This window comes from Trachurus trachurus (genome assembly GCF_905171665.1).
Source record: "Trachurus trachurus genome assembly, chromosome: 15".
NCBI classification, from domain to species: domain Eukaryota; kingdom Metazoa; phylum Chordata; class Actinopteri; order Carangiformes; family Carangidae; genus Trachurus; species Trachurus trachurus.
Window position 1 is genome coordinate 14,053,997 of NC_139906.1, and position 23,445 is coordinate 14,077,441.

The 23,445-nt window shown below is 40.9% G+C and overlaps 1 protein-coding gene across 2 annotated transcripts in view; it reads right to left on the reverse strand.

Moving 5' to 3' along the window:
- LOC310997895 (SH3 and PX domain-containing protein 2A-like) overlaps positions 1-23,445 on the reverse strand; it is a 59,211-nt gene that overhangs the window by 7,484 nt on the left and 28,282 nt on the right. The window contains exons 7-9 of one of the 2 annotated variants that reach the window (XM_083987724.1): positions 15,162-15,290; positions 4,648-4,761; positions 678-761 (exon numbers count right to left, since the gene is read on the reverse strand). In XM_083987724.1, the coding sequence (XP_083843850.1) occupies positions 678-761; positions 4,648-4,761; positions 15,162-15,290 (327 nt within the window). The remainder of the gene's footprint in view (positions 1-677; positions 762-4,647; positions 4,762-15,161; positions 15,291-23,445) is intronic. The other variant, XM_083987725.1, reaches the window with a different exon arrangement.

Genomic DNA, 23,445 nt, shown 5'->3' on the forward strand with positions numbered 1-23,445 from the left:
AAAAACCTTTGGCCTTGGTCAGAAGAATATGTGTAAGTGTGTGTGAGAGAATGAGATTTTCTTGCTAACCAAGTGAGAGATTAATAAGGCTCTTTGTTTATCTGTCAATATTGGTTGCTATCTGAACCACAGCAGGACAGATGTATGTTTCTGCCACACTTTACTGGAACACCCACTCTTTAGAAAGCTACATGCACGCTTCATTTGCTCATAAAAAGCAAAATATGGCTCTAAAATGCAGCATAAGACATTCCAGAGCCTATTATGCAACTACTTTCAGATGAGTGGGTCGTATGATTCTGAGAAGATTGCTTTTGGCGCGTAGTGTTTAATTATAATGAAAATGCTCACAAGGAGCAATTTTGTAACATAATTTGAGCTTAGTATCAATAATTGCTGCATATAAAGTTGCTGATTTCACCTTTGCGTTCCAAGCTCATTTCATATTAACGTCAGTTAGTTGTTAGTCATGGTGAATTGTGGCTCATGTTGAATGTGTTTGCTGGAAGACAACATGGGATGCAAGACTGAGCAAATATGTGCGTGTGGCTAAGGGATGAGTTCAGCCACATGACCGTGTGATAAGAGGCAATAAATAAGACGGGGGGTGAGGAGAGTAATAACAAAGGGATGGAGGAAGAGGGAGGGGAGGTGGTGCAGCATCTGTCTCAGTTCACCTCGGCTCTGCTGCCTGCTGATGACACCCCCCAACGTCCATCTCCGGTCCAGCCTCTTCAGATGAGCCTTATGTCGCTTAGTAACTGACAGACACACATGGTGACCAGACAAGGACAAACAAATAAACAAACATTTGAGACATGAAGAGCAAGCACAAATGTTACACAAACACACAGCACATGTGACAAATGACACGGGTCCAACCAAAAATGGAGGCCCATTATTAGCTACATGGAGGACATAAAAACAAGACCACAAAGCAAAACACGGTGGACGGTTAAAGTGGATGGGTGGATGGATGAAGGTTACAGAGGAAGTGTTAAACCAAGACGTCTTCTCTGTGGCTTGTAATTAGGATGTTGTTAGTGTGGCTTTCCCATCCTGTCATGTTAGAGCATCTGGGACACACATTGCTGCTGCAGGAATGCCATCCAATTAATAGAGCAGCTGAAGGTGCCTCTGGTGGGAGCTGTGCACGTCAGAGGGTCTGTAACCGGCAGCTCACATCAGCTGTAACGTTACATTTAGTTGACAGATATTGGAAGAGAGTGATATTAATCTTCTTATTTAAAATATCCTGTGAGTAAGAAGTTTATTTTTGTACACAATACGACCAAAAGAAGGAAGAGGAGGAGGAGGAGCATCTGTATACACTTCCATCAGTGGGTGGAGTCACATCAGAAGCTGTCGGAGCATTCAGCATGTCTCTTTTTCTTTTTTATTTCAGCTTTTTGAAAGACAACCGTCATTCATTCCTTTATCAGTTTTCAAGAAATATGTGTTTCAATGTTGTGGCACAGATTGCTGGAGACCACAGGACTGATAACGAGATGCTTTATGAGTTTCATGCCATTCCCATGACTGACTAGTCACATAAACACTAATTACACTGACAGATTGTCCTCCCAAAACCCCCTGGCAGCGAACTCCAGCTATCTTTGCCTGCCTGGAGAGGGGCATTGGGTGTGGACATTTGCATGTACGAGTGTGTTTGTCTCTGCATGTGGTGTGCATATATCTGCTGACAAATTAGTGTTCTGTAGGTAAATCAAACTGGGAGAAAAGGGCATTTTTACATGTTACACATATTGCGAAACACTGCTCTGTAGCCTCTGTATTTTCTCCCCCCCCCCATCTTTGAGTCATAAGATATACAACACCAAGGGGATCCTGCACTCCATTGTTATAGAGTACACCAATTGTACAGCAAAAGATGTGTTGGCCAGAGTGCTGGAAAATCTTGATGTTTGTTTGGAAGTGAAATACGCATCTTAATTATTTCCGTGCCTCCAGTTTGTTGGGTTTTCTCTAACACAGAGCTGCATAAATCTTCACAAATAAGCTACATTGGCTGCACTACCTGTCTGAACGATCAATCTCGGAGTATTTGACACTAATTGAGCTCTAGTGCCCTGAGATTAAAATGTTTTCCCCTCTAATTCTGAAGAATGAGACAGCTCGAGCTGCTCTTAGAGGGCTCGATAACAGCGTCTGACAGGGCTATCGAGGTGATTGCATCGAGTGGACACAGTCTTCAGCTGCACGCACCATGTAATATAACCAAGCAAAGCAAACTCTACATATAGTCCAGGCAATCTAGCTCATTTAGGACCCAAAAATAGAACTAATTGTCACAGAAGGTTTTTCACCATACATCATTTCTATGAGTAGTCTAGAACAACATACTAAAAGTCCTAAGAAATCCTAGTTGGGGAAATATGTTTAATTTGCATCATTATTTACTGTATAAAGTCTATGGTGCCGACAATAATACACCCCAATGGGGCTATTTTTTTCCTTTACTCCTATCACAATGAAACTTTACATGATGAAAGTATCCATGAAATGTAACATTTTTTGTATTACAAGTTTCTTGGAAAATTAATTTGAATATGCAAATGAGCAATACACTAATGGAATATGCCCAAAATACACCCGAATAGGCTTCTTTTCTTCCTTTACTCCTACCACAATGAAACTTTACACAATGAAAGTAGACATTAAAAGTAACATTTTTTGTCTTACAAGTTTCTTGGAAAATGAATTTGAATATGCAAATGAGCAATACACTAATGGAATATGCCCAAAATACACCCAAATAGGCTTATTTTCTTCCTTTACTCCTACCACAATCACACTTCACACAATAAATGTATACATGAAAAGTAACATTTCTGTATTTCAAGTTTCTTGGAAAATTAATTGTATATATGTAAATGAGCTCAACACTAATTGACTTATGGTCAAGAAGCCATAAAGCCGCAAGCAACAAAAACAGGGGCCAAATAACTTAGTTCTTAGTCCGGCTCATATGTCGTTGAACATAACAGCATATTTAATATAACATCACACACAGTCGTTGAAACGACTTTGATGAATTCTGACTTTCTTCTGATGTTCTCTGCAAACTGGGAGGAAAGTCGTTAGGTAAGGCTTGTTCGCTTATAATAAAAAAAAGAATTTAGAAAGCAACTGGAGACAAGACTGTGCAATTAATTCTTAAGGTCAATATAGGTCTTTTAAGTGTGGCAAGTGACATGTGTGTATGCGTAAGTCAAGTGTGGCAAGTGACAGCACTCAGTGCATAGGTTAACTTATTGAATGGACATGAATGTGTTAGTTATTTGGCCCCTGTTGCTGCTTGTGGCTTTATGGCTTCTTGACCATAAGTCAATTAGTGTTGAGCTCATTTACATATTTAAAATTAATTTTCCAAGAAACTTGAAATACAGAAATGTTACTTTTCATGTATACTTTTGTTGTGTGAAGTGTGATTGTGGTAGGAGTAAAGGAAGAAAATAAGCCTATTCGGGTGTATTTTGGGCATATTCCATTAGTGTATTGCTCATTTCCATATTCAAATTCATTTTCCAAGAAACTTGTAATACAAAAAATGTTACTTTTAATGTCTACTTTCTTTGTGTAAAGTTTCATTGTGGTAGGAGTAAAGGAAAAAAAGAAGCCTATTCAGGTGTATTTTGGGCATATTTGATTAGCGTAAGGCTCATTTGCATATTCAAATACATTTTCAAAGAAACTTGTAATACAAAAAATGTTACATTTCATGGATACTTTCATTGTGTAAAGTTTCATTGTGATAGGAGTAAAGAGAAAAAATAGCCCCATTGGGGTGTATTGTTGTCGGCACCATAGACTTTATACAGTAAATAATGATGCGAATTAAACATATTTCCCCAACTAGGATTTCTTAGGACTTTTAGTATGTTGTTCTAGACACCTCATAGAAATGATGTATGGTGAAAAACCTTCTGTGACAATTAGTCTGTCGTAAAACGCTATTTTGCCTGGACTAATAGGTGTGTTTTCTATCAGGCTTCTGGATCTTTCTCTGACTCGTTTAAGCGCATGAAATTTCACCTCTACACTCGTCTACTACGCTGTAACCTTTCAAACATTCACAATGATGAGCATACTTTGAATGAAATGGAAAAACTCATATCAGAGCTTGTTTTAATTAACTATAACCATCATATTAAAGCACAACTCTTGAACTATTCTTGTGTTTTTTTCCTTCCAGCTCATGGAGACACATGCCTCTTTCATGAGCTCACTCCACGGAGGTCATATCACTTCATATTGCTTAGGATCTTTACTGTACAGTGCATTACTGTGCAGGACATCACTCCAGTGCTTGCGGTCTGGTCCTTCCTGGCTTTCCTCAGTGCTGTTTAACCAGTCCTGAATCTCCACTCTGTTCAAGCATGCTTATGATGGCAGCCAGACAGAGAGAGGTGTTCACACCAGCCCTGGCGTCAGACGTTAACGTAGGCCGGCAGCGGTGAAGTCGTAGGAGCGAGTTTGCTTCATTTTGTCACAGATCAAAGGCTGAGAGATTGAGGGCAGAGTTGGTGTCTGTGTATGGGTATTTAACAGTGTGTGTGTGCGTGGCTGTGTGTGAGTGTGTGTGTGGGTGGGCAGAGGCAGAGGGAGGGGTTAGCAGCGACCTACCTTCCCCGGCTTTTGAGGCGCCCACCTCCGAGTCGTCTCTTGTGCCGCTGTGGGAGTTGAGATAGGTAGCAGGGACCCAACCCTGCTCCTCTGCCGTGCTGACAAACCACCAACCTGTGGAAACACAGAGGCTGAAAGTCAACAAGAGCTAACAGTATGTGGAGAAACCAAAGTAATCAGGTGCACAGTGCGCAGGATGTAAAACAGACACAACTAACAACTTATCACAAAGCAAGATACAGTACAGTAGTACGGCTTAGACTTTGTGAGTAAAGAATTAAAAAGTCATGCAAAGTCTGGAGGATTTTTTGATATTTTTCTCTGTTCTGAGTTCACATCCTAAACCACTACAAAGCTGATGAAAATGATCACAGATGACATCTTCTAATCTAACCACAGATCTTCTAGTCTGCCTTACATCCTCAGTTTAATACTCGTATCTTTGTTTTAATCACTGAGCCCTGATTTGATAAAAAAAAATCTCAAATCACAGGGATGAGCTACAAATGAACATGAACATGAGGAACTTGATTGTGTTGCCAACAGAATCTATAACCACAGTCAGAGCCAAGAACATCAGAGGGAACACGGTCTGGCTGACGCTCGATTCATGACACAATCTTGTTCAACCTGTGTTTCATCAGGATCGGCCATGATTTCAGTGGGCAGGACTTTGCTGAAGTAGTGTTACAAGCCAAAATATCCATTTTCTGGGTTGCAGCTGATTTGATTGGGTTCCTCTGGGTATGACGACATTTCTTTGACAACTGCTTCATGACAAACGCCTCAGCTGGAGAGGAGCGCGGAGAAAGTAATGTTTCATTTTTAAATCTGATCCTAATAAAAATGAGTGGAAGACAGGGCCCTTTCGTGCCAGATAAGGTGTGCTGTGTAAGGCCACGTGGCAAATGTAAAGAACATATGTGCATTAATCATACCATTTTGAACTTTAAACAGAAAAGTCCCCCTGCATGTGTGAGATTGAGTCAGCTCCCTGCAGGAGACCTAAGTGACAAAGCTGGCACAAAACCCTGTCCTATATGTGGTATGCCACATGTAGGCTATTTGTTGTGGTAACGGGAATACAATATGGCCGACAGCTGTCTGAATAGCCCATAAAGAGGAAAGAAGTGTTCCATCACTCTTCACACCTGGTCCAAACCTCCAGTGTACATTTTCTTACAGAAATGGTATGCTATGAGGTAGTTTATTTGCACACAATTAATGAAAAGAAGTAGGATAGCGACGGATGGACACAAACAGAAAAACTTGAATTACCTCATGAAATGATGAATGAAAGTTTGCAACAAATACGTAATATGCTAATATTGCAATGGCAGAAAAAAGGATTGTAGATGCCTATATATTTGGCTATTGCGATTCATCTGTATTTCAGTGAAATGCGCTGTTATTATGTTTTAAAGTAAAAAAAATTAGACAGGAAGCAATTGTTTTACATCAAAAGGAGTGTTGGAGGTAGACAATGATGACTTTTTTTCAGTCTGTTCTCTTGAATCTGCTTCATGTGGAGAGATTCTTTTTAGTCAAGTCAGAGAATTTGAAAAATAAGAATAAACAAAGTTCCACCCCCGCAGCATCTTATCTCCCAGCGAAACAAAGCAGAGTGGAGCTCCAATCCTCTGCCAACTCTGAACAACAACTGAACAACAACCTGCTGTTGTATTCAAAGACATGATTTCCCCAGAATTTATTGATCGATGCTGGGACCCCCCTTATAATGTTTCATGCAGCGATTATAGTAATAAAACCTTAATTATTTTGTAATGTTTACAATCCCATACTGTGATGACTTAACATAAGTGAATCAAATTGTTCCATAGCCCCATCTATCCACAAATGTATCAGATTTATAGAGGAACTAGAGATATGTTGCTGACAGACCAAATGGATGACTGTCTCACTGAAGGCAAGAACAGAGAAAACATTTCCAGGCCTTTTTGCAGACTTCAAAGAGTAATCTCTGTGATTCATGCAAAGGATGATTTATTTAATTGATGAACTTGCTCACATAAAATAATCATCGGCTGTACAGTGGGGCTATTTTGCATAGAGTTAGGGTGGGTCCAGATAGTAGGACGCTGTTAGTATCTGGCTCTGAGCATCATGCTGGCTCAGGCTCAGGGATGAAACAAGCCATGTAATGTGCTCAGTCTTTGCACCAAAGCTGTGGCTTGAACAAAAGCCCATGTTGGTAAATCAGACACCAAGTAACACGCAAAAAAACTAACAATTCAGAACCAAAGGATACAAAACATAGTCTTCTGTTTTAGTATTAATTTGACATTAACTACTGTGACTGACCTCATTCCAAACAAGTTAATTATTTTTGCAATACTTCATTATGTCACTGAAAACATTTAAACCTAATGTGTCACGTTTAATGACCATCAAAGAGCAAAGCAAACTACGTTACCGCTACATGAAATTTAATTGACCATTATAGAGAGAGGTCGGCTTGGCGCGAGTAGAAAGACCTGTGTCAACTCAATAAAGAAAAAAATCCTTACATTGGAAATTCCCATTTTCACACGTCAGCTGAGGGGTGGGGGGTGGAGGGGTGGAGGGGTAACATCATTTTCACCTCAGCACACTGACATTTTAAAGAAATGTAAGCAAATATAAGAATAAGGTGTAGGAACGTAATTTAGTCAAGAGCGCTTGGCTGTAAGTCTAAATATACATACACAGCAAAGACGCACAGTCACTTGAAAAGAGCCTGAGTAAATATGTGCTGTTATTGATGGCTTCGGCAGCCTGGCCTGTATTTTTCAACCATCCTCCCCATATGGCAGGTGCTTAGGCTGAATTCGCTGAACCTCAGAAAAACCAATAAAAGTACTTATAAAAACCCACACTCATTACACAAGTGCTGATTTCCTGAACATTGCAGGTTTCTATCAGAAAGGTTGCAATTATGTCAAATGTAGAAAAACAAAAACTATCCTAAATGTGAAACCTGCTTCATGTCCTTCACCACAGGCGTTCATTCACAGGGTAATTCAATTTTGCACAAAACCAGCTCTGGTAGTCCATATGTATCTAGACGAGACTAGAAAATTCAACATTTCAGAAACTACATGGTGGACATAAACTAACACAACCAGCAGGTCACGTTTTGGGCTTCAGATTTCAAATGAACCCACTGACTAATTTCACATACTATACATTGTGCTGTGGATTATTTCTCCATGAGGGCTGGGAGGGGAATGTCATCCTTAATTTTTGAAAAATTTCAATTTCACATTTGATAACGTAATTGTTTGCACATTCGTCATGATGATACAGACCTTCAACTGAGATCACTACAAAAGAAACAGCTGTTTTGTGGCTCCCCTGCTGCCAAGACGGCGAGTTTGCAGAATTGCATAATGCCTAACAAATCGATGAATCATACTGGTAAGCCTGCATGCTTTTTCTGAAATTAGTTAATCTTCATTTTACCACTGTATGACCTAGAAGGCTTCACCCTTGTACTTGTGCTGCTGGCGTATTAAAATCTTTCTCATCTGACATGAACGTTTGAATTTAACACCACAAACGAAGTTATCCAGTGTGGAAAAGTTTCAGTAAAGCTGTGGGCTGAGTGAATGAAGTTGTGGATTCAGCTGCTGAAAGGCGAAATGGCAGATAATGGAAATAAGATTATGGGAGTAACGTGTTCTCTCCTCCTCGTTTCCGGATGGCAGGGATTTGCTGTACAGATGTGGGAGGAACGAAGGTGAAGGGAGCATACCTTACGTCTGGAAATATATGTGTGTGGGAGCACATGTGTATCTGTGCCATTTGTTTTCACAGACATAAAATGCAAAGCCACACCTGCATCTTTACTCCGTGTCAACATGCCTCCCTGCCTTGTTATCCACGTAAGGAAAAGTAAAAAATCTTGTAAAGTTGCTGCCGAGTTTTAACCACAAAGGGGAAAAAAAGAGCACGGCCAATGCTTACTGGCAATACGCTTTGCTACACATTATTCAATATTACGATTATAGCTACTTAGTCAACATCCTGAGTAAATCAAAAAGCTTTTAAAAGTTTAGTTTTGTAAACCCCACAGTTTTGGGGTCAGTGGTTGCATAAGACAATAGCTAAACCCACAAGCCTCTGATGGAGATGTCATATAACACCATCACACCGTAGGATCACAACCACAGACATCGACCTCAAATGTCACAGCCTTGAGAGGGAAGAGGCCGACGGGTTTGTCTTGACAGCAAGGCTGCATTTGTGCCGCAAAGGCATCATGAAAAACGGGATGTTTCAAGCAGAGCAGAGCGAGTTGTAACTAAGTTTATGCCTCAGTAGCGTGATGTGAGGCGCAGAACTCGCATCAAATCAAATGTTTGAAAGTGATGATGTCAGCCTAATTTACGGAGCATGAAATATAGGGTCCCAGATTTAAAGCAAAATGTTTGACATCTCGCGAAAATACATTTATTTGCTTTCCGCCCGGAAGGCTAGATGTGAAGTCGATAATAAATACTCATCTGTCTGTTACCTATAAGGCTACAGCCAGCAGTCAGTTAACTTAGCCTAGAGCAAAGACTGGAAACGGGGTGAAATCAGCTTGCCTGCTCTGTCAAATTGTAATAAAATCTGCCAAAAACGTCATAGTATTCCTTTAACTGACTGTGAGCAATGCCTTTCAAAAGCCAATAGCTTGTATAATGAAGAAAAATCAATGTTGCTTACGTAAGCCGAAAATTTTGCAGCGATGTGGGGGGAAAAAAAAAGAAGCGACTGAGATAGATATTTCTGCAAAAGCAATAGTGAAGATAAGACATGTAAACAGATGCTCGTTCCAGACTTTTATAGAGCTGTCCTCATCTCCTCGCTTAACCTACAACTGCTGATACAGTGAACAGAGACATAATGAGAGCGAGCAGCATTTCAAAGCTCTATTTGTCTCTGGTACGGTATCTACCATCTGGAAACTCTATCAGCTTTAAGACCCGTGCTTCATTTTTACTGTAATCAACAACAGATTCTCAGCTGCAACAAGAGACTAGATTTATGCCATTCTGGGTTTCTCCTAAGGTGTCTGTATAACCTATAAAACAAAACAGCAATCTGCGTATGTAATCAATCAAGTTTGGTACCTACGTAATGGCATATATATCACAGTGATTGCAATGCTTCTTAATGTCCTACTCATCCCTTAAAATTTATCAATGAGACAGAAACCAGAAACAGTGCTGCAATTCTACATTTTTTGTCCTTTTTTTTGCTTCCCACTGATCTTCACAAAAGATTTCTACATACAGTATCTAGCATAAATATGAGAAGCACAGATCTAGCAGCACAAGGAGGCCCTTTTTTTCACAACCTGAAATGATGAGGAATGCAGTGGCTCAGCAGTCCTGCAGTTATCTGACACCACTGTTGAGTCGAGCAGGAGAAAACCCCATTCATTTCCAGCTTCTGTATTTATTAACAGTAGATCCAGAATCAAAGCACAAGGGGGGAAGGTATCCAGCCCAATGCACACACACTTCCAGTTTTCATAAAACACTGGGTTTCAATTACCTGGGAGGCGCTGGTACGAGCGGGAGGAGGTGAAAACGGCACAAAACGACTTTCAAGAGCTAATGTTGACCTAAGAAACGACCTTCACCCCCCCTCTCTCTCTCCTCCCAGCCTCTGAAAGGATCCCCTCATGGCCTGAGCGAAGCTATAGCCCACAGCTTGTGTGCTCTCTAGGCTCCACTGATTTGGAGACACAGCAGTCCTTGAGTGTCTGAAAGCCCCCCCGTTTAAAAAGCTGGTTTAACTCAATGGTCAATTCTTGAGTGAGAGAGAGAGAGAGAGGCACCTTTTTGGCTCCACAGACCAATTTCTGTACACCATTATTCCAACTATTTGTGCTTTTAAATACTGCTGTCGCCCCTGTTTTTCATCTCCTTGGCCTGTATCATCATGTCTATGTCAAAATGAAAGAAAATAAAGCTTCCAGTATGTTGCAACGACAGTAACACAGCTCTCATCTGAGTTTCCATATCTAAAAATACAGGATAAGGTTAATTTCTTGAGATGGTCATTAGGACTTCCTATGGTGAGCTGAAAGAATGCAGAGGACGGGGATTACTGTGAGTGGATAATGTGTCTTCCATCTGCTCTGAGACATTTAACACTTGGCAAGTTTTCTGTATCATGTCTTTGGTGGTTCATTGACAAGAATTATAGGGTTTTTTCCTCTTTTACACAAGGAAACATGTTCTTGCTGAAACTGCACATACCAGATCGAGGACCTGAAGCTTTGGGCACTAGCAGCACTTAGAAGCTCAACACAAACCTTCCAGAAAGAGATGAAAAATGAAAGAGCCAGTATAGTCCAGTGCTATCTGAAGGAACTGCAACTTTCTTATTAACTGACTGGGTGTTATGGCAACACTCCAATGTGTACTTTTATTTAAGTATGCAAAAAAAAAGGCAGCTGTCATTGTAATGAATTTGTGCAGGATGTTTTTGTTTTTGTCTGTGTGTATGAGCCCAAACAAGACCTAAAAGTCTACAGCCATGGGGAGGGATCCTGAATATTGACTTGTCCTGAAGGGCACATGAATGTTTGCAGCAAATACCATGGCAATCCATCAAATAGTTGTTGAGAAATTTCAGTCTGGACCAAAGTGGCTCAGCCAGACAACAGACCAGTATCAACTATCCCTAGAGCCATGTCGCAAACGTGGGTTAAAACAATTCAAATGAGCAGAAATAAACTGATAGTCCAAAAAGTATATCAACTAAAGTCAGGTAGTGGCTGGACTGTTTACCATAAACACGACTGTTTTATATATAATTATTTTGTTAACTTTAAATCCTATAGGAATAACCTGCTGAGGAGTTACAGTAAGTCTGTGCTCTTGGGATAAACTCCTGGATGACTCAAAGTCTCTGAACACTGAGCTCCTGCTGAGCCCTGAGATCATCCTACCTCCAGCCTGTAAGATGTAGAGCAGAGACCTTATTGTATTGGTACATTTTTTCCATGTGAAGCATGCATCCATCATGCCATGCTGAGGGCCACATCTGCTTGATCTGCCGGGATCTAAACCTCTGCAGTGTGTTTGGGCTTCAGCCAGGCAGCAGAACATCACCTGCAGGATACCCCTGTTACCGTCCGGCTTCTCTGTAGCCCACATTTGTCAAGACTTCTAATCACTGTTTTCGTAAGGACAAAAGAGCAGTTTTACACAGATATCATCACTGTCTAAGCATTGTCTTTGCTTTAATATGCTGGATGGAGCAGTGGAGATGCACATGTGTAGTGCCAGGGGGTCTTAGGGTGAGGTGGAGGGGCTGATGGATGTGCTCTGGCTTCTTCCAAATCGGCAGGCATTCCTGATGTTCATTTGGCAAACTGCAATTCATAGAGGCTGGTCTAGACTTGGCATGGAGACAAGTTAAACCCTGACTGGTCCACAGAGAGAGATTTTCTACACTGGACTGGGCACAACATGCCTAACGCTGCCCTTGAGGTGTAGGCAAACCGGCTACAGTATGCACAACATTTCTAGAAGTGGCTGCTTTTATTCCCCCCTTTCATATACACACTACTCTATTAAAGGACAATGTTTAAAACCACTGAATACAGAGCATTTGAACTGGCCAACGAGGTTACTAGCTTAGCTTTGGCTAACATCTCTCCAATATAGTGTAAACTGAGGAGGCATCCTGGAGGATCCATTAAGCCATTATAATGAACCAACCTCTCTGAACCACTAACTTTGGCAGGAAATGGCTTTTTCCATTTTCTCCCTGAGTTTCTTCCTGCACTACTCTCTTCTCCTGAGCCAGCACCCCCCGCCCCTCTCCCCCTGGCAAACTCTCATAAAATAGACAAATAAAATAGCTGCAGAGGGGGTGAGGACAGAATTAATCATTAGAAAACTTTTAATTACCAGCCCAGTTCAGGATAATTGCTGCTTTGGATTAAGCGTTTTACTTTAATGTCGCTTTTTGTAGTAACTTCTGTATCTTTAAAGTAACATTCCTTGGAAACTGAACGCTACAACAGAACATTGAGTATCCGCTGATCTACCCATGATTTCGCCAGATACTACACCCACTTTAACCCTAACAAATCAGCCATTAATATAAACTACTGTACCAAATGAAACAAAGGCCACAACACAAACTGTATCGTCAGCCAGTGCAACGGAAAATACTGCCTTGGCTCATACAGCAGGCTGGAAAAGTAGAGAAAGCTGAGCTCACTTATAGGTCTGACCTAGATTCACTGCCCTGTCAAAGGCATATATTATCTAATCCAAGGTAAGGAAAAGTTGATAACTGCGCTGGGCAGCAGTCACAGACACAGTCTATGGTACAGTAGCTTTAACAGCGGGACTTCTGTTGAAGGACTAGGGTGAATCACAAAAACAATATGAAGCTGCCGTTTTCCATTTCTAGATCTGTCACTGTTAACATTCACTTATACTCTCACACCTTATGGAGAAAATAACAATACAAATCTAGTACAGTACTTGTTAGATGCACAATGCTGATGCAAAATTAGATTGTAATATGAGAGCTGTTTTCCACCCAGCGCATCCAAAGAGCCATTCTGGTTTCAATGTGCATGGCTTTAAAGAAAAATATGTGACTGTAGCTTGAAGCTCAGTAAAATCCACACAAACCTTTTATCAAAACAAAAGTAACAGACACCTTTTAGTAGCTGTAACTATTCACCACTTACTTCTTCAATACACCGATCAATCTGTCAGAAACCATTAAAGGGTTTGTACTTATCCTGCAAGGGAATGGATGCTAAGTCAAATGGACTCTGAAATCTTCTTAGCACACACCTGGTCTTGTTAGTATTGGCAAAGGGAAGTGGGGTGATGTCAACCAGCCAAATGGAGCAGCTTTAGCCGACTTCCATTGCAGGAGGTGTTGAGATTTCAGTTAAATGGTAGCTGTGCTGCTGGAAATGGTCTCCATAGCTACAGTAGACGTATGGGCGTTTGTATTTACCTTAGATCTCTGTGAAAGTGTCCGTCGGTGCATAATAAAACTGTCAAATAGCCCTAGGATGCATTTTTTAAAAGCCTGCAGTCCACCGTTTTGCCTTCTAGAAACTCATAAGAAATCCTACTAAACCAGAGATGAATGAATAAGCTAAACTGAGGGAAACAAGTACAGTACACCGGTCTGCATCAGGATGAAACTGAACAATAATAACATGGAAACTAAGCTTCAGTAATAACACGGAAGCCTGGAAATCATAAATCACATTCTGCAGGGATCGTCGGCATGCGGACCAACGACTATAACTTTGCACCATGGTCAGCTGAAATTCAAAAGTGAAGGGGCCTCTACTTAAAAGCACAGGACCATGCAGTTCAAGTTAATGGAGGAAGGCTCTCATATAAGGCCCCTGGTAAAAGGACTTCAAGGTGTTGGAATATCCGCCTGACTGTGGCTCCCCATTGGGTTGAAATCCTACCAGAGCGAGGAGTGAAAACAAATACATGAACCCAAAGGTAGGACACGAGACACTTCAAAGCAATCCAGTCCACAGACCCTCTTCCTTAAGGCCAGGGTGGCATGGCGTTTCACTCACACCCATCATGAAACCCAAGTCCAATTGCCTTCCTGGTCACAGTTTCCTCCTCCATCCCTCTTTCCCCCGTCCTCCCTCTGAAGAACACATGAGTCCCATTACTGTTTTACTGTCTCGGCACACCATTAAAGCGGAACGTCAGACCCTGTTACCAGGCCTATACCTCCTCACTCTCTCTCATGCTACAGATGACAAATTCCCTTTAAAATAAGAGACAATTAGGCAGGTGTTCGGGCCTGGGTGTCACTGATAGGTCGCTGTTTTTTCATATTTAACCAAGACAAATGATTTGATATTTAAAAACATTAATAACAAATAATATGCAACTACAGTATAAGCTTTTCTGGTGTCCTTGTGTCATAAAATCTATGCCTAATACTTCTTCCACTCACAAATGATTCAAGACATATTAGCCTACAGCATATTCCTCGAATATCCTGAAGTTATGCTTAACACCAGCATGACACCGACTCATTACACATTCATTATTTTCAAGCTGAACCACACACACCTCAAAACACAATTTTGGACCTGCCTGCTAGATCTTTCCAGAGGTTAAACAGCTGACTAAGGATTCTGCAGCTGCTATTTGTAAATCCAGCATGTCTTGCCGGCTTTCCATTAAAATGAGGTGGAATAATTAATACTAGTCTGGAAGACATTCCTCTTGCCAGAGGCAACATTCTGGCCTCCAGCCTAAACCAACAGTGAGAAAAAACACGGCTGACGGCAGGCCAAAGCGAGCCTCCAGATGGGGATAAGTATCAGCTAGCAAGCTGTGGACAAAGAAGGTGAGAGGGTTGAGATAGAGAAGAGGGCAGAGGACCCACAGCCTGAATCATGAAAGTGTCTGTTTGTATCTCACATACAGTACATGCACGCTGTCTAAATCTGCTCGACATGTCTTTGTTGTGCATTTGTTTTGATTACTCACCACTCTCGCTCTTTTCAATGACGTCGACCACCTCGCCCGCTTGGAGGCTGATCTCTGCAGGCTCTTGTTTCTCGTAACTGGCCACCACCACATATTGTTCCAGGAGCATGGGGTCCGAGCCATCCAGACCTGGGGTTGATGGGAAAAAACATGCTGTCAGCCAGCTGCCAGCCATAGGTCCACGAGAACGACTGTTGGGCACTCGTTGTGCCATAGGGCACTCTGTCTGTAGAGCTCAGCCAATGACAATAATCATAGGGTTCAGTGCATCTTCCTGAGAGTCTAGCCATAGAGCTACATCCCCCTCCAGCCCAACATCCAGGGCAATGGAGATGCTGAAAGTCTGGTAAAAGAATCCCTCTCCAAAAGGTGAAGAATCAAGCAGCCAACTGCAGAAAATCCATTCTGTGTTACAGAAGGGGCCTCATCCTTAATGTCCACCAACGCTGAGACCAGGTCAGTAGATGCAAGTAGACACATTAACACAGTGGAAAGCAGAGCAGGAAAGAGAAAGCAGGAGGAGCTGTAGTAGTGATAGAAAAGTGAGCTAAAGCCAGCTGAGGACAGGACAGTAGAGTGGGAGAAAGAAATGGTTTCCCTTGGAAAATAAACCATCTGCTAAAAAGCCTCCTTCTCCTCAGTTGGGGCTGGAGCTGAAGGAAGAGTAGGGGGTTGTGTACGCCAATCATAAGAGTCGGCACTAGAGGCCTTAAATAGAACCAGATGAAGGGGCTGGAGCTGTGCTCAGAGGGATGGCCCTCTGTCTCCATGAAACACTAGAGCTCGGGATACAGCGTGTGGCCCAGCCAATGGAAATCTTCCTTTCTCTACTTGGCTCGGTTAACCATGTAAGCACCAGCAGTGACTTAATTTTTCACAGTTTGAGCCTGCATCATAACTTCAAAACATCCAGTACTGAACCAGAGTTTGCATAACTCTAACTAACTCAAAGAGTAACTTCTAAAGACAGAAATATATGTTTTCATTTTCATAACCAGTACAAAGCTCACATTAGGCTGTTACATTTCAAACATCCGCAACATGTTTTTCCCTCCACATGAATAAAGCAACATTAACTGAGCTCGGCTGCAGCCTTAGTCTTGAAAAATCCTCATAACAAGCATAGCTGAATCAACTAAAGCAGATCTAACAAGCGTCAGCTGGAATCCAGACAGCACTCCAGCTTACATTCAGTTCACACATTAACAAGAGCTTCTGCTGACCACTCAGTTCAAAGCTCCTAACAGAAGGAGGCTCCTGTCTGCAAACACTTAAGATTATATCTGTTTATCCTCATTATGTTGCTACAACAGATACACAATGTACTTTTATGGTGTGTTTGAATAACAGACATCTACAAACATGGTAGGGAATCACGGTTTCTGTTTATGGTCACATTGCTCCCACAGTCATTTTTACTAACGGCCGTAACCGTTACAGCAGAAGAAAAATTAAATATGTGAGTGTGACTCACATAATCAACAAATATTTATAACATGTGGTAAAAACTGCTTCTGGAAAGAGGAAGTTAGCTTTCTCCTGAGGATGGAAAATAGAGACAAATCAGTCCAGGAGACGGAAGGTCTGAGGCTTAGATAAAAGAATGATTAAGACAAGCTGGATTAAGATGCCATTTCTCCAAAGAGCAAACCTGGCGACAGTCCTTCAGACTAGAGATTAACGTTTCTCTACATCAGGATAATATTTTGAATTCGATTCTGGAACTAAATTTGAAATGTCAAGGAGATAATAAGTTATGAAGATGAACTCAGCACCATTAACATCTCAAATGCTACGACTGCCAAAGAGCCTCACACTGGATTACTGTGGCTGGGTTGTGGTTTATGAAGCTTCACGTTACTTCTGCTAGATGTTTTGTTAAACCGCAAAGTTGGGTGCAGATACACTGGAAAGAGCACATTAAGATGCTGGGTATTGCCTTCTTGTTCTTCACAGTATAATGTGACAGCAATTACTTCAGTTACAGCGAGCAGTGTTGTTTATTTTTGACATAATGGTTCGAAATGTGTGGTTGAGCAGTTTATTTTAAGCCACAGATCGATTAACTTTGATTACAAATAGGATGGACGAACACACAGGATAATTGACTCAAACATTGTTTAGCCGTCACGTTCCCAATGAACTGAATTAAAATTACATCTGCAATTTATTACTTTAGTAAGTCATTTTATTTTTATTGACAATATGACTTCTTCAATAATCACAAATATTACAGGCTACAGATTAAGGTATGGACGGTACATGGTGTGAATCTGTGTGTGTGTGTATATAACAAGTAGCCAGCTGTCATCTATGGTCTTAGCTAATCTGAATTTACAGATTTATCAGTATGCAGTACAGTATGTTTCCTGTGTGCATTTAATTGTTTACTTTCTGATCAACCAACTATTTGGTTGAAGAATATACTGATAATATGTCAATGAGGAAGCCCCGTGGATTTATTCAAACTTGCAATAAAATAACTCAGGAACCAAACTTTAAAATAAATACCATCTTACGTTGCCATTGTCAACCACACATTTGCCAGAAATATAATTTCAACACAGATGGACATAAAACACAGCAGATCATGATCTCATAAAACCATGCTATATGTTAAATCATGTTTTTAAAACACACAGTTAACAACTGCCATGAGTTAAGCGTAAACCTGAGACCTGGGGTGAGTGAGTAAAGACTCTGTCAGCAAAGTCAATAGGCCTGAAAAACAAAAGCTAATATTTCAGTCTCATTCAGGAAATGAAATGTTTTGCAACAGCAGGAAAACAGAGCCAGAACAAGGAGAACATGTGTGAGAAAAAATGAGGTGAAACAGCCTTGGACAGGATAGGTCCAATTTCAAATGAGATATGTGTAAAGAGAGCTGAAATGAGCTAAATGATTGTGTATAAATAAAGGTTTCAATGAAACGCATCAACCCATACAAAACTTACAGTGCTGCAATTAGTCACCCCGTGTAAAAGATCATTTAACATGGTATGGAAGAGTTATACAGCAGTCATTTCAAACCAGTAGTTCCTCTGTGGTTTCAGGAGATGTGTGGAAAAACTGAGCTCAACTACAGTGATTTGAAAACAGAGAAATTATGATTTCATCAAAAACAAATAAAGTAATCAAAACAAATATAATGAATAAATACATCGCTAATGGTTATAGCTAAATGGTTGTAGCAGTTAGCTGAAGTTGATGGATAAGTAAAACTAAAATAGCTACAAGAAAATAAAGCTGGGAAAATGTATGGTGGAAATAACAGTCACTGCTAAATGGCTGAAAAGGCTACAAGTAATACAAGATAGTCCACATTGGACATATGTTACAGCTAGTGATGGGAATAACGTTACTATGGCGCTACTTTTTTCAGTAACGAGTAATCAAAAAAAGTTACTGTTTCCCCAATTATAACGCTGTTACCGTTACTGACAATAAAATGTGCCGTTGCTTGACTCAAGAAGTCCCGTCACAAAATAATAGCTACACCCGTTAAAGTGTACACATTTGTTTTACAATCCATCAACTAGTTGGAAAAAAAGCTGTTTATCTGGAACTTATCAACTCACTCAGTATTCCCCCTGAGTCTGAGCCGTCCTGTGCGGACAAATACTGAGTTGAGTTGGTTAGTTACAGATAAATGGGAGGTTAGGGGGGCGAGTCCAAGTAATTTGACATATTAAAGCATTTCATTAAAAAAAGTAACACAATAGTTACTTTTCTTGGTAATTAGTTACTTTTATAATGTAGTAATTCAGTTACTTTTTGGGGAAAGTAACTAGCAACTGTATAACTACTTACATTTTAAAAGTAACGTGCCCAACACTGGTCAGACCTAAAAGTGTTAGCTAATATTCATGGCTAAACGCTTGAGATTGTTAGTCAAAGGTCATTGCTCAACATCTGAAATCGTTAGCTACAAGTCCACGCTAAATAGTTGAAACAGGCACAGGTCATGATGTCAGTGAGGGAATACTTGAGTTCATCTATTAGCATTGTGGGGGTTTTCTAAAAAAAAAAAAAAAAAAAAAAGGTTGGGAAGTGTTATAGAGCGTGCATGAGTTTACATCTGTGTTTATATGCACATCATAGAGAATGTAGCTCGAAAGTATTCACAAGCTTTAAAAAGAAAAGTATTTTTTCTACCCTGCCATCAGATAGCCCTATTAGCCACTCTCTGTGTTTATATCTCTCCTCACTCAGATTTATACATGTGCTTCCTGCTCCCACCCTTGCACTCCCAAGCGTCCTCACTCTATCCAGCCCCCACCCCCACCCCAACTCACCGATCATCAACTCCATCCAAAGATGATGACAGTTGGGAACTTTGCAATAATTCATCACCAAGAGGAGGAAACCAGGGAGTGTAGTCTACCCATTCTACCAAGGAATGGGAATTCTTCTTCGTGAGACTTTTCAGGATCAGGCCTTTTGGTTGATAGCGTAGCTGGCACTGGCTTCTGTGTCTTAGTGCCATATTTCGAACCCTGGGGTAACTTTATGAGAGCACAACTGGGTTGAGAGGAGTAAAATTTGGCAAAGTGCTATGCCTTTGTTTGGCTCATCAGCAGCAGATGTGCAGTTGGATTAGAAAGGGACACAGGACTGCTGTTCAATGTAGTACAGATGTACTCATGTCATTGAATCAGTATGTGGCCCTGAGGGAGAAGGGGCAGACCATAAACAAATAGTGCAAAAAAACCTTCCCTAAAAAAATCATCTTACAGTAAGACAGCCTTCAAAAAGCTGTTAAACACAGATGAACTGTTTCATCATCTTCACTTGATCTGCTCATCCTTTCAGTATTTTAGGTCCTTTTTTTTTCAAATATACTACTACTCAGCGGAGTTTCTTTGTAAACATGTGAGTTTCACTGTTCCTCACTATTGCATTTCTGTGCCTCTTTCCAAAGCATAGCCATTTTTTGGAATATTCTGAAAAATATTGTTTACATCCCATCTATGATGGCTGCAGTCCTCCTTCGTGCATTTGCTGGTGTACTGTATCTCTACATTTCTTTCAGTGTTACCATGCACAACACCAGCGAGATGCATTAAACCGCTGCAGGATTGTTAATCTTGTGACCTGCAAGTGAGAAGGTAAGATTTCCACAGTGTGCCTTTAGCCTCAGCAGTTAGCATTGTGCTGGATATTGTGACAAATCGGGGGCTTTCTAAATATATGGGATCAGAGTCAAACTGATAACTTTATGAGGGAAATCAAACCAACCCTGCATTTCATCAAGCTCTCCAGTAGAAACTCTGACGTCTCCAACTCTTGACAACAAGCATGTGAAAGAGAAGGTGCGTCAAACAACGTGACTTTACTGACATCCTATGAAAATTACAAAATAATAAATTGTAAAATAATCCATTCATGACCTCATTCATTAGAGATTTTTCTGGCTTGAACGTGAGAATGAAGCTTAAGTGCTGCCTCTAGGGTGTGAGTCCACTTTGACAAATAGCCACTTATCAGAAACAGAGCAGCCTGTATTAGATCTGCTCTAATGCAGAAAGGGGTGGGGGTGGGGTGGGTGGGGGTTCAACTCTGCCAAATCTGGTAACTTTAAAAAGAAAAAAAAATTCTACACAATTCTTTTCTTCACTTTAACGGCAACATTTAGCACTGTTATCGTATGAATGTCGGTGAAAACTTATCTCCACCTGATTTAACCCACACAGCGGACCTTTCAGGTGCTGTAAAGGCTCATTGTGCACAAGTCTAAAAAGGAGTGAATCTGCTAAAGCCCAGTATTCACCAGCTCTTCATTGAGAAATAGGCTGCTCCGACAGCGTACAGTTGTTAAAGTGATTTGGACGAGCTCATTTGCCTTAATGATTTCCTATGCCAGTTTAAAATCTTATCCATCTGCAAACACAAACAAACACACAAACCTCTGGACCCGCCCACCATCTAACTCATGAACAGATTAACCCTTTTCCTCCCAACAAGTATATGCACACAGATGCATGCCCACATACACTATGGTAAACACCCACACAGACACAACCCCTACACACATGCACACTCTACAGGCCCCCAGAGACCTGCAGCTCAAATAAAGACAGCAAGTCTGCACATATAAACACACTCCCTCAGTCCGTGTGCAACACTGAAATGGTTTCCACTTGCCACGTAAACCTCCTCTCCTCTCCAGCTGCTTTTCACATGCACTACACCCCCGAGCGCACCGTTTCTTTTTCTCTCCTACTCAATTTCAAACTGTCCTCTGTTCATCTCGCTTTTCTTTTTGCATAAAGATTATCACTAATGCTTCGAGGATGATACGAAGCCCGTGAATCTCAAACATCCTGAAAGGCGGCTGATCCTAAAATCAGAGCTAATTTAAATACTCAGATTGTTTTCTTTCACTGATGAAACAATTCCCTTTGTCTTCCTCTCATGTACAAAGTATTGAAACATTTATGTATTTCATCACCATAGTGTTTTGTCAAAACAAGGTTCCTTTAGTATTTTGCTGATGACAGGATCAGTCAGTTATCTGACAGAGATTTATGCTGACAAGCTCAGTATCAGCAGTCACTCCTGACAACTCTATTATTTGTTACAATGAAGACTTCTTTCCTTGAACCTATGATGCTGAGTCAATAATGTAAACTCCTTCAGTCCCATACTGAAGAGTGCTTGAAGCAGAGATACAAAATAAATTGGACCAGAATGTTACTGAATACATATGAGATGAAATCCCTTAGTATATAATATGGCTCCATCATTTAATCATCAGTCCAGAAAACTAAAGACAATGAAGAATTTAACTGTAACACAGAAGAAAAAACAATGATGACATAAATTAAAACAATGATGAAATTGCCCTGACAACAGAGATGACGATGAGACCAACTGTGAGCGATCATCTGTGGGTGTGTACACCGAAGATGTTCCTCTGATTTCTTCTGCCCTGCCAGGTAAACAGAGTTCCTACTCGAACCGCTAACTGCACACAGTTTTGTGGTGAAGGCCAACATTCTCCTGTTTAGGGCAGGGGCTCAGTAAACTCTTATGGGAGACCTGCACCGTGTAATTATGGAAACCATTAGCTGCAGCTACAGCACAAATTCACCACAGACTCACTGTGCTTTATCTGCTGTTGTACTTTAAAAGAGGAAGATCAATCTTTCAGCTGCATTAACCGCTAATATCCAGCATGGGGACTACGGTGAGGGTTTAGGGATCCAGTATGGAGAGCCTGTTCAGTATACGCTCCGTATTGACTCTGAATAGTAAATTATCACCACATATAAAGTGTGTTATAATTCCTTTCAGTGCCCAACTTGACCTCATTGAATGATTTATTGCAAACATAAATACATGTACATCTTAGAAACTTCGTAGCTGATAACATATTCATATAAAACCAAACGCTTCAGAATAAAACAGCTGAAGCTGTGCATGCAAACAACAGCCACTATATGACGAATTTCCAGGCAGCCGATATGAATATAACTGGAAACCAATCTAATATCTTGCACAGACTGAATGTAGGCTACTCCACACACACACACACAGCTGAAATAAGACATTTTTCCATTTCAAAATGTAGCTGGAATTCCCTGTTACGTAAAGCCTCAATACCATGGAACACATAACGAAATTAGGCTGGGGTCTTATTTCGTTTGGTGGCAACTCTGGCACAGCTTTTCCTCAGAGCAGATAACCCACAGAAAATTAACTTACAGCTCATTTACTAAGACTTTCTTTGCCCAGCTATGTCGTACGTAACTGTGGCAGAATGCAGGAAGGATGGCCACAGCAACTTTGCATCTGATTGCAGGACTAACGTGTAATTTAGTAATGCATGTGGTTATTCTGAGACTGCGTGCATGCAAGTGTACACACACATACACACACACACAAATTCACAACACTTGCACAGCTGTTCACTAAACTCCTCTCATTCTTTTCCTGCTGCCTCCTACGCCTGTATCCCCATGCTCAGCTGAGTCACTCTGGCTCTCTGACTTCCTTACACTCTCTCACACACACATACACACAAAACATAAATCCGACAGCCAACCCTGGCAGTGGGATACAGAGCACAGAGGCATAAACAGGTGGTCTCTCTCACCTAACACTGTTTCTTAACCATCTCGTCATAATACAGAAATGTTTCGCCAAGGGGTAAGTACTCCACCGATTCAGCATCACGCCTCTCTCTAACACTGGATCAAAACCAGTGCAGCTCAACCAAAACCCTCTCACTGTATTAACCTCTGAAACTTTTTCATAATAACTATGCTCACTATTGATCCAC